Source organism: Rhipicephalus microplus, chromosome X (assembly GCF_043290135.1).
Source record: "Rhipicephalus microplus isolate Deutch F79 chromosome X, USDA_Rmic, whole genome shotgun sequence".
Taxonomy (NCBI): Eukaryota; Metazoa; Arthropoda; class Arachnida; order Ixodida; family Ixodidae; genus Rhipicephalus; species Rhipicephalus microplus.
Window position 1 is genome coordinate 229,597,514 of NC_134710.1, and position 12,447 is coordinate 229,609,960.

General features: G+C 48.6%; 1 protein-coding gene across 2 annotated transcripts in view; it reads right to left on the bottom strand.

Annotated features, from left to right (window-relative positions):
* Positions 1-12,447, bottom strand: part of Abl (tyrosine-protein kinase Abl) — an 88,189-nt gene that overhangs the window by 52,647 nt on the left and 23,095 nt on the right. For both annotated transcript variants that reach the window (XM_037435970.2, XM_075878748.1), the window contains exon 4: positions 459-816. In XM_037435970.2, coding sequence (XP_037291867.1) covers positions 459-816 — 358 coding nt within the window. The remainder of the gene's footprint in view (positions 1-458; positions 817-12,447) is intronic.

Here is a 12,447-nt window from a genome sequence, read left to right on the forward strand (position 1 = left end):
TTGAAACAAGGAAGGCTTCTTTGCATGTGCATACCTTGTTTTTGTTCCTTCTTTAAATGAACCACCTGAATATTCGAATTGATCCCAATGGTTTCATCAAGTTAATGAAATGTGATATGCCCATATCAAGTGCTGTGAATGTTATGTAAGGGCACGGACATTTACTGTGAATAAGCTTACATTCTCTGAATGATGTTTTTTTTTTTGCATGTTCCATCACACTTTTTTGATTGCAAAACTCAAGGGCAAGTTCACTTTTCCTTATGCGATTTCTGGGTGAATCGAATGTGAGTAGACTGCGAGTATACTTCATTATTATAAACCACTGAGGTTGTGTTCAGTGGGTGCAAGGGAAGTGGGTGCAGGGGCACACAAGAATTATATAGAACATCCAGATGCCAACAGCATCCATGAGCTATAAACAGTTGCGATTTGCTGAATCGGTTATCAGTGCTTACCAATCAATTGCACAAGATTAGGGTGCTTCATTTCTTTCATGATGGCCGCTTCTTCCAGGAAGTCCTTGAGAGCCATGGTGTCCTCCTTGAGTGTCTTAACCGCCACTGTAAGGTTGTAACGCTTCCAGAGAGCTTCATACACATCCCCGTATTGACCACCACCAAGCCTATGCTTCATGACTATGTCGGTTCTGTCAATCTCCCATTCATCCGGCTCTGGACTGAGTGCAAACACTGCTGGCTTGTTGCGCTTAGGTGCCGGGTAGAGCAGCTGAGTGATAAGGCCATCAGCATGCAGTGAATGATGGTGCACCAACTCAGCCAGGGTGTTGAACCGCCAGTCGGATGTGACATACACCTGCATACCAAAAATTTTATCTGGTCAAAAACCTCACAATAACAAATGAAAAAAAACACACTGCAACAGTGTCCTGAAAGAAAAATACAAAAAGTAACTACAGTAGAACTTCGGTGATAAGTTCGTGGCTCGTACCGATTTCTGGGTGATATTACTAACTTTTGTGTGGTCCCAACCAAGGCCGATTAGCCTGCAATGTAATGAAGTAAGGTTGTTACGAACAGATTTTCACCCCGCAACGTTTAATATGAACGTACGCTAGTGTGCAGCTGTGAACATGTGCGCTGCGTCATAGCCACCAAGAACGTGCACGGGAATCTCGGAGACTTTTTAAAACGCCTTATTACGTCCGTCTTAGAGCTTAGGCTACAGATGCCATTGGCATCACAATGTGCGTTTTTTTTTTTTCCTTTCCACAATGAGCAGACATGTGCTCAAGGCAGCATCATCATACTGGATTTATATGGGCCTGCCATCTTGATACAAGCCATGTCCTCCAAACCAGACATCCTATGTAAACTGGACGGGGACTGAATAAGGAAGAGGAAGGTTTTGGCGAAGGAGCTAGGCCTTGCAATGGCAACATGCACGACTGTTGGGGACGCGCACACCTTGCAGCTCTCTGATCTGCAAGGGAGACTTGAATTTTCAGCGAACATCCAGATTGTTCAGGCCCAGCTGTAAATCTCCCAAAAAACATTCCCAACACCACTGCGGTAAAGTATAATAAGAGCGAAAGATCGTGGTTCTAAAACTTTTTGGCCTTCATCTATCACGTGCTATGTGCTTAGCTCTTTCGTTACCGCACGAAAATGGTTGTTTTTGATATGCATCAACAAGATCATTTTTGCCAGTTTGTAAAGAACTCAAGCGAGCCTTGCAGCATACCAAACTTTGTACAATGACATGCTCTTTCAAAATATTATATGTTGTATAGCAATAAAATATTTTAAAGTGAATAAAAATGTGAGAATTGTGTAAGTTTTGGTTGTTAGCTGGTAAACAGTACAATCGGAAACACTATATATGCAAAAATATTCAAAACAGGGAAAATTCAGAATGCACATTTTATACATGAATAACCCAGGAACAGTATAAAAAATAATGAATGTTGTACAAAATGTTTCTCTTTACATAGACAAAGAAAATCAGAACCGAGGTGCTGCTTCATTGCTCGTGCCATGCGGTGAAGCATTGCATGGTTTTTCAGAAGCACAAGTGAACTCATACACTTTTCTCAGTAAACTTTTGTCGTGTTATGGTAAGAGTCTCCAAGTATTCCAATATAAATGGATGCCCGTTAAGTAAATAATCCCTCTATAATCCTCTGAAGTAAATAATCCCTCTTTCCATGAGCTACCCCACTTCTCATAGGTTGGCGTTCAAATATATGCATCCAAGATTTTTCTTTGCAATTCGGCGCATATTCTATTAAAAAAAGAAGGACAATATCGCGCGCAGTTCTAAAACGTTTCGCACTGCTCCGTAGTCAGGGCCAAAATGAGCTCCAGCGGCTTTCTTGCCGTTAAGAGAAGCTCTGCAGCCAGCACGCCACGTCCCAGCGAAGTATGGACCACGCGCCTAACCAGTGTAGCTATAAGATTGTGCACAAGGCTCGGCAGCTACGCACTTGCGGTGGAGGAGACAACTTGAGGCCGAAAAGAAAACATACCCATGAAAGGATGTGGATGTCTCAGGCTGACACAAAACATCGTCTCCATAAAATTTGAAGCTGATGTGCTGTCATCCTCGAACTCTAAGATAGTCTTCAGTCAATTCAGGTGGGGTTGCAAGGCAGTTTCGAGCAGTGCATGCATTTTGCAGCGCTGGTGCGTACCCATGCGCACGGGACGACAGCATAGGAGCGACAAGTGACACTAAATGCAACCTTGTGTCTGACATAATGATGCAGGCAAAACCAAACTTGCAGGATACAGTCACAGAAGGCCGCCTCGACACTTTAAACACGCCGCGGACCTTCGTAAATATATTTTGTAGAACGAATCTTCCCTGACTCCTAGGAACAGCTCTCTATTGAACAGCTGGCATAAACTTCTGGCAATAATTACTGCTCAACATTGTGAAATTAAGAAGCTGACACTTTGATTAAATATCTGGCTTGGAAAGGTTCTTTTCATTACAGAACTTCAATGTTACTGTAGCATAATCACGAGGGGCATGCACTTCTGTCAAATTCGCCAGCCTGCTGCACTTTTCCAATAATACACGCACATTGGTTCTCTCAAAAGTCTGTCAAAAATTACTGTGTTGCCAAAACGGGCAAATTAAAATTGATTCTAAAAGTTGAGTGGCTGGACTAACTACTAGAAAATGCTGGGTGTACGAAAAAGAAATCTAACATGCCAATATCGACGATCCAAAAGCGTCGATCACCGGTGATCGATTTGAATAGGCGTGGTTAACGAAAGAATTAGGTCACTTTGGCTGTACTTTTCTTGTGTTATGCATAAAAGTGTACACAGATTAGGAAGGGGATACTAGCTGTCACGAGCACAATGCATTTGGTTCATAACTTACACTCGCATGCACTCGCCATATATTTGCGAGTGTACAGGTATACTTGCCGATGTCTAAAAACATGACTGGCAACCATTTATAACTGTTTATGACATTGCTGCAGCCCTGAGGAACAACAAATAAAAATGTATGTGAACTTTTTTTCCCCACATACACATTTCTCGCGTTTTCTGGTGGTATGAACTTTAGATGATACGGTAAGAATTCTCTACACTTCATCTTCCTCATCTGTCAATAACCATCATCAGTCTTCGCGTCGTTCCTCTTCGTCATCAGCGCCATCTTGCTGTAGCTTAAAAAAAAGCATCAGGTGAACCGTGGTATTTCAAGTGGTGGAAGGTGCTTCCCGATCTCTTCGACCTCTCTCCATCCAAACCCAGCTTCTGGAGCTCCATTCAGGATGTCGCTTACGCCAGCAGAGCACCATGGCGCAAGAGCAAGCCCAACCAAACCATCCGCTGGCCCAAACACCCGCCGCCAACCCCAGCGCGGTCAACAATCCCCCTCGGAAGCCTCCAATCTTCTCTAGTCTGCCTGGCAAAGATGTCAAAGACTGGCTCAACAACTATGACCACGTAGGTGTCTACAACAACTGGAACGAGACATCGAAATGAGCACGCATCCAGTTTTATGTCTCTCAGGTTGCCAAGACGTGGTTCTTAAATCATGAGAGCGACTTCCACGATTGGTCTTCCTTCAAAGACCAGCTCCGACGTATTTTCGGCACACTGACCGTCTGTTCAGAAGTTGCTCAGAAGAAACTGGCACAATACGTCCAACATTGCGGTGAGTCCTACACTTCTTATATTGAGGATGTGCTTGCACTTTGCCGCCATATCGACGCCACCATGCCAGAAGCTGATCGTGTCCGACACCTTCTGAAGGGTACCGGACCTACCGCTTTCAACTCCCTCGCCCCGCACAACCCTACCGACGGTTTCCGACGACGTCTCTGTATGCCAGTGGCTTGATACCTTGCAGTCAAATCGCCTGCAACCAGACAACCCTGGCAAACAGTATGGAGCTCCGATCCATCATTCGAGCCATAGTTTGTCAAGAACAGCAAGCCTACAGTGTACCTCCTTCTAACAACGTTCCCGTTCAACCCGTCTCTAGCAATCTGCGTGGCATTATTAGGGAAGAAATGTCAGCATTTCAAAACACCCACCATGCTCCACCTTGCCCCCAACCCGCTTCGTATGCACAGATCGCTTCAATGCAACCCTCGCTGTCTCAAGTACCACCACCTGTGCCTGATCACGACTATCTCGCACCTCTAATCGCCCGAATATTTTTGGTGACCCTACAAGATTCATACCACCGAGGTTTGCTGTATTTGAAGGTTAGCCAAGAAAAATATGGAAATCATCTTTTGATTATGGTAGACACACATGCTCGTGTAAGGGCTGCACCCAGAGATTGTCAGCTACCCTCCTCCCAAAACATAAAGGCACAAAATTAACGTATTTCAACTATAATAAAGAACTGGGAAAGCCTGACAAGTAAAACTGTCATTTCAGACACTACATGAGCGTAGGCACAGCCAGCGAGAACAGTGGCAACGTCCTGCCTGAGCCTCTCATGCTTAGCGCTGACGATGTGACAGCTTTGCATGACCCACTACTTCATTGCATATTTCCCCCTCGCTGAAGACTGAACCAAGTAGGGGTTCTAAGGTGTCGCGAGGACTAGTGGTTTCGCTATACGTTTTGAAATGATCCACAAATACAATTTTGCGACCTCGGCAACACAGGTTCGCAGTAGGTGTGAGGGGTTCGATGAGGTAGTTGAGGGCAGAAGTATGCTATACGTGGCAAGGTCCATGCTACCTGCTGACAAATTTAGATGAACTTCGTAGAGGTACCTGGTGCAGCAGTAGGAGGCACCCACAGCTACACAAGAGTTCGGTGAAAACTGGTAGTGGGACCGTCCGTTGTCGTGACGAAATTTCTGTAGCCATTGTTCTTGTGTTGTAAGGGTGTAAGCTAAAGTCCGACATTCTTCTGCATATCGAGCAGCTTAAGAAACTGGTGTGCCCTCGGATGAGTCAGGTCAGTAGGGGAGAATGGTGTCGATTGGAGATGATGGCTCTCGACCATAGAGTAAAAAGAAGATAGAAACACCTGTAGTCACTTGGGGTGCCGTGTTATAAGCGTACATTACGTAGGGAAGAATGAGGTCCCAGTTGGTGTGGTCGGAGGCGACATACATAAAAAGCATGTCACCAAGAGTGCGGCTGAAACGTTCGCTCAAGCTTTTTGTTTGTGGGTGATATCTAGTAGTACAACGGTGAATCACATAGCATTCAGCAAGAAGTTCTTGAATAACATCCATGAGAAAGACGTGGCCTCGGTCGCTCAGAAATTGACAAGGAGCGCTGTGACACAGAACGAAACGTTGCAGCAGGAAAGACTCAACGTGACGTGCCGTGAGGACTGGCAGAGTGGCCATTTCTGCATATCTCGTGAGATGGTTGATCGCTACAATAACCTAGCCATTCCCAGCTGGTGTGTATGGCAGAGGACCATAAAGGTCTATTCCAACCCGGTCGAATGGTCGCACTGGGCACGGTAATGGCTGCATTGGCACAGTTGGGCAGCAAGAATCGTGCTTGTAATGTTAGCCCACTAATTTTTCATTATACAACTAACATATTAAATAAACAATACTTATTCATTACACAGCTAACAACATATTAAATAGACGATTTCCCAGTGTGTCTTAAGCTTCAAAGAGCAGTGTAATAAAATTCTGTAGATGGCACAAAATATTCTTACAAGAAAACGTATATTTACAGATATTTACAACGATTACACGCGATGACAATGCCTGGCGCACTGGCGGGCTGGAACCAGTCTCTATCCACTTCGTAGTCTTCCCTTTTTGCCAGGGACCCTCCACCGCATTATGCCCCAATCCCACTACTGCCTTGTGGCACTACCCCGCGGCGTTAAAGCGCCGACCCGGCGCTTGTCACGAAAGGGGAGTGTTGGGTGACACATAAGGCTTCAGTCTTACGACGTGCACAACAGTGGATGGTGGTGGCATTGAGTGCGCTTCGTCGACGACTCGCTGTATCTCGTAGGTGAGGTTGGTGATCTTGCGAAGGACTTTGTATGGTCCGTCATAGCGAAATAAAAGTTTTTCGGAGAGGCCGATGTGACGACATGGGGTCCACAAGAGTACGAGAGAACCTGGTGCATACGAAACTTCACGGTGGTGACGATCGTATCGATCTTTCTGAGAGGCTTGAGAAAGCATGAGTCGTTCTCGGGCAATCTGTCGTGCTGCGTCGGCTCGCTCTATGGCATCGCGGACGTATGTGACAGGGGAGCTTGAACCAGCGGGAAGGAGTGTATCAAGAGGCAGAGAGGGTTCCCGTCCATAAAGAAGGTAGAACGGGGAATAGCCTGCAGTGTCATGTCTGGAGGAGTTGTAAGCGAAGGTGACGTAGGGTAACGTTGCGTCCCAGTCACGGTGGTCTGGAGAAACATACATTGACAACATGTCCGTGATAGTGCGATTCAGGCGCTCTGTAAGTCCATTAGTTTGTGGATGGTATGCCGTTGTGAACTTGTGGTTCGTGGAACAGGAACGTACGATATCCTGGACGACGCGAGATAAAAAGTATCGGCCTTGGTCAGTAACGAGCTGTCGAGGAGCGCCGTGATGCAATATGATGTCATGTAGCAGAAAGTCGGCGACATCGGTAGCGCAGCTCGTTGGAAGAGCGCGGGTGATCGCATAACGTGTCGCGTAGTCGGTCGCCACGGCAACCCATTTGTTCCCGGATGCAGAAGTGGGAAATGGCCCGAGAAGGTCGAGCCCTACGCGGTAGAATGGTTCAGCAGGGATCTCAATAGGGTTAAGAAGGCCAGCTGGAAGCGATGTTGGTCGTTTTCGACGTTGACAAAGGTCGCAGCTGGCAACATACTTTTGCACAGAGCGATATAGGCGTGGCCAGAAAAAACGGCGCCGGACGCGATCATAAGTGCGAGTGGCCAGCGGCAGGTTCATCGTGAAGCTGTCGGAGAACATCTACACGCAAATGGGAAGGCACGACGAGAAGGCGGTCAGGGCCGTTAGGGCGCATGTTGTGGCGGTATAGAACTCCTTCATGAAGGAAATACAAGTTCAGAGAAGTGGGTGGAGTAGCGGAACTCAGGCTTTCTATGATGGGAAGTAAATCCGGGTCGTGGCGTTGCTCAGAAGCGATATCAAGAAAGTCTGATATTGATAAGACGCAAGCCTCCGTAGCTCTCTCTGTGGCGTCTGGTGGATCCACTGGATACCGTGACAGGCAGTCGGCGTCTTGATGGAGGTGACCAGATTTATACACGACCGAGAAGGTGTATTCTTGGAGGCGTAGAGACCAACGACCGAGACGTCCCGTGGGATCCTTTAGCGAGGAAAGCCAGCAGAGTGCATGGTGATCAGTTACAACAGTAAAACTGCGGCCGAAGAGGTACGGGCGAAATTTAGCGACAGCCCAAACAAGAGCAAGACACTCTCTTTCGGTGATTGAATAGTTCCTCTCGGCAGGGGATAAAAGGCGGCTGGCGTAGGCGATGACACAGTCACGTCCATGCTGACGCTGAGCTAAAACAGCACCAATTCCGTGGCCACTCGCGTCCGTACGAACTTCTGTCGGGGCAGTCTGATCGAAGTGGGCTAATATTGGCGTAGCCGTGAGGGCTGCAATGAGCGCCGAAAATGCAGCACTCTGAGGCGAATTCCAAGTAAATGGGACGTCTTTTTTAAGAAGCTCGGTGAGAGGCCGCGCAATATCGGCGAAATTTCGGATGAAGCGGCGAAAATAGGAGCACAAACCAAGGAAGCTCCGGACATCCTTATGAGAAGAGGGCACGGGAAATTGAGTCAATGCGCGAATTTTGTCCGGATCGGGCTGTACCCCAGATGCGTTAACGAGGTGACCAAGTACAGTTATTTCGCGACGGCCGAAACGGCATTTGGAAGAGTTCAGCTGAAGACCAGCGTTGCGAAATACTTGGAGAATACTGGACAGTCGCTCTAGATGGCTTGCGAACGTCGGTGAAAAAACAATTATATCATCCAAGTAGCATAAGCAAGTGGACCATTTGAAGCCGCGCAGAAGGGAGTCCATCATGCGCTCAAAGGTGGCCGGCGCATTACAAAGCCCAAACGGCATTACTTTAAATTGATATAACCCATCGGGGGTTACAAATGCTGTTTTTTCTCGGTCCCGTGGGTCAACAGCGATCTGCCAATAACCAGATCGAAGGTCAATGGACGAGAAAAACTTTGCGCCATGAAGGCAGTCAAGGGCGTCATCTATTCTTGGTAAAGGGTAAACGTCCTTCTTAGTGACCTTGTTGAGATGTCTATAGTCGACACAAAATCGCCATGTGTTGTCCTTCTTCTTGACAAGCACTACCGGGGATGCCCACGGACTAGATGAGTGTTCGACGACGCCTTTGGCGAGCATTTTCTCGACCTCTTTCTGGATGACAGAGCGTTCGGCGGCGGAGACGCGGTAAGGGCGGCGATGAATTGGGTTGGCATCGCCGGTGTTGATGTGATGGGTCACAACTGATGTCTGGCCTAAAGGGCGGTTGTCAAGATCGAATATGTCCGCATAGGATGTCAACAGACGGTGGAGGTCTTGTGCTTCGGAGGGCGAAAGATCTGGCGCTATCATTTTGGCAATGTCAATGCTTGACAGGTTGGGCGCAGTGAGCAAGTTGACATGCGGAGTAGGTTGCTGAGCCGACAGTTCAGAAATATCACACTCTTGCAGCGACGACATGACGCCTAGTTTAATACCAGCAGGCAGCACATGCGTGGAGAAACCAAAGTTCAAAAGAGACAAATGGGTCTGATTGTGGCATACTCTCACCACGGTGTGCGGGACAGCAATGGAGTGCTTTAGCACAACGTCGGTAATAGGTGAAACGACATATTCACCATCGCGCACAGGCGGATCACACACGAGCTGCACGTAAGTCGCGGCTTGCGGCGGAAGATGCAGGAACTCGGTGGCACAAAGGCGACTTTGAGCGTCATGGGCAACAGCGGCGTCAAAAGGCAGTTCCAACTGAAGAAGACCTGTCGAGCAGTCGATAAGGGCGGAGTGCGCAGAGAGAAAGTCGAGGCCAAGAATCATGTCATGTGGGCACTGCTCAAGCACGGTGAACAATACGACGGTCTGGCGCCCAGCAATACATACGCGAGAAGTACACATGCCGAGAACGGCAGATGTGCTCCCATCGGCAAGCATTACTGCACACTTAATAGGAGGCGTGATCACTTTTCGCAGTTTAGTACAGAGAGCAGCGCTCATGACTGAAACTTGTGCACCAGTGTCTATCAGGGCTGTAACGGTAACGTCATCCACCAAAAGGTCCAAAATATTGCGGCGTGTAGGAATCGTCAACAGAGGATTTGCAGAATGGGTCGTTAATGCAGCGTCACCTCCGGGAGCTGCATGGTCTAGTTTCCCGAGGTTGAGGGCCCAGGTCGTGCAGGGGACCTGGATCGAGAAATCATCGGCGAGAGAGATCGGTGGCCTTGGGGTGATGGCGACCGGCTGAACCTTCGGCCCTGAACGTTAGTAGGAGCAGGCTGTGGATCGTACGGAGTAGAAAAGCGGCGAGAACTGCCTTCAAAGCGACGCCATGTCCCAGTGTTCCAAGATGAATTGGATGACCAACGATTGCGACAGTAGCGTGCAATGTGGCCGGCGCGAGAGCAGTGAAAGCAGATTGGTCTATCATCCGACGTTCTCCATTCGGCAGGGTTCCGGTAGCGGGAAGGGTAGCGTGAAGGGTACACCGGAATCTGGTTAACAGAAGCCGAGCTCTCGGTGGTGCGAACAGCGCAAACAGGTGTGATGCCGAGATTTGCTATTTCTTGGCGAACGACGGCTTGGATGAGGGAGACGGTGGATGCGTTGTCTTGAGGACCGTCAGAGGCGATGGCTGCAGGAGCCATTGCTTCGAGTTCGCGACGAACGATTCGGGTGACATTTTCGGACGATGTAGCTTGCGTGAACTTGGGGCTGTCTTCACAGGTCGAAGTGGCTGCAGTATTAGGCAGACGCGCAAACTGGCGGGTTATGCGACGGTTCTTGGCGTGCTCGAAGCGCTGACACTCCTTCACAACCGCGTCGACGGTGGCGCAATCTTTAACGATCAACAGATTGAACGCGTCATCGGCAATTCCCTTCAATATGTGAGCGATTTTGTCAGTTTCGCTCATGTTCTCGTCCACCTTTCGACAGAGGCCCAATACGTCCTGTATGTAAGATACATACGATTCTGTCGATGTCTGCACGCGACATTCCAGGTCTTTCCTCGCGGCCTGCTGTCGCCCAAATGGCCTGCTGAATAACTCGAGAAGCTTCAGTTTGCAAACGTCCCAGCTGGTCAACTCCGACTCATGCGTCTCATACCAGGTGAGCGCCGTATCCCGCAAGTAAAATACAACGTTGGCCAGCATCAACGTAGGGTCCCACCTATAGTATTCGCTCACGCGCTCGTACAAAGCGACCCAATCTTCAACATTCACCTTGTCCTTGCCTGTGCCCGAGAAGGTTCCGGGGTCTCGTGGAGGCAGGAGAATCAGAGGAGGCAGCTGCTGGTGCTGGTGCTGGTGCTGCTGGTGCTGGTGCTGCTGGTGCTGCTGCGGCTGCAGCTGCGGCTGCTGTTGCTCTTGTGGGTGGGCCTGTTGAGCCATTGCAGAAAAATGAAGGTGGCGACCACTCCGAAGTTCCGTGTTGGTTTGCCGGAAAAGCCAGGTAGGCGTACCCAGCACCTCCACCAATAATCTTACAAGAAAACGTATATTTACAGATATTTACAACGATTACACGCGATGACAATGCCTGGCGCACTGGCGGGCTGGAACCAGTCTCTATCCACTTCGTAGTCTTCCCTTTTTGCCAGGGACCCTCCACCGCATTATGCCCCAATCCCACTACTGCCTTGTGGCAATATACCTCAAGCCACACATGTGCTGGCGAACCAAGTACACCGTATTCACTTGATTCTACCACACCCTCGATTGTAACGCGCACCTTGTTTCCATGACGAAAAAAAAAAAAATTAAAGCATCGATTGTAACGCGCAACCATTTTTCGCGACGGAGGAAAAAAGAAAAGTTCGTAGGAGTCAACCTTCGCACATTGAGAACAAGTATTTGGGTTTTAATTCACTGAAATTTCGAAAGATAAAACAGAAATTCATACAGTTGGCCCTCCAGCTAGAACTGCATCCACTACGGCGACCCTACGAGTCGCGTAATACGTCAGTCCTCGTCGCTGTCGGACAACTCCTTATCACTGTCAACGGCCCAAAGCATCTCACCCTCGGTATCGTCCATGGCATTTGATAATGCCACATTTCTTGAATGCCTTGATGACCATGGCAAGGTCTGCATTGCACGCAGCGAGCTTGTCCTTGATTCACTGGTCGAGATGGTAACTGAACGCGTCGAGCACAAGCATCACTCGCAGTCCCAAACCGGCGCCGGGCCACTTCCGCCAGACGGGATGGATCCAATCAGCGACCAGGTCCGTCGTCATCCAACCTTTCTCGTTGGCCCGCATGGTCACATCACTCGAGAAAACGGCTCTTTTCAGGAGCGTCTTCCGTTTAAATATCAGATAAGGAGGAAGCTTGTGCCAATCTGATGTGCAACAGAGCATGGCCGTGGCCGAATGTCAACACGCGAACTTGCTTCGCCCCCTTCTTCTCGACGGTTGTGGTGCCAGGCATGTCGAAGTAAAGAGGCGTCTGATCAACGTTCCCAATTAGTCTAAGCAGGTAGCCGTTGTTGTGCCGCAAGTTTAGGACAAACCTTTCAAAACTGTGAAGCTTTTCTTCGTACTCCTCCAGCAACTTCTGGCATATGTCCGCTCGCCTTCAAAGGGAAAAGCCTTTCTTCTTCATAAAGTTAGTTAGCTAGCACCTGCTTGCTTTGAACTCGCTTTGCATTAGCCCTTTTTCTAAGGCTAATTGCATAGCCCGCACTTGGAGCAGATCTGTCGTCACAGGCCGCTTGCAGTTCGCTGCTCAAGCACATAATTGGCGAGCAGCTCTTCAATTTGCAGCA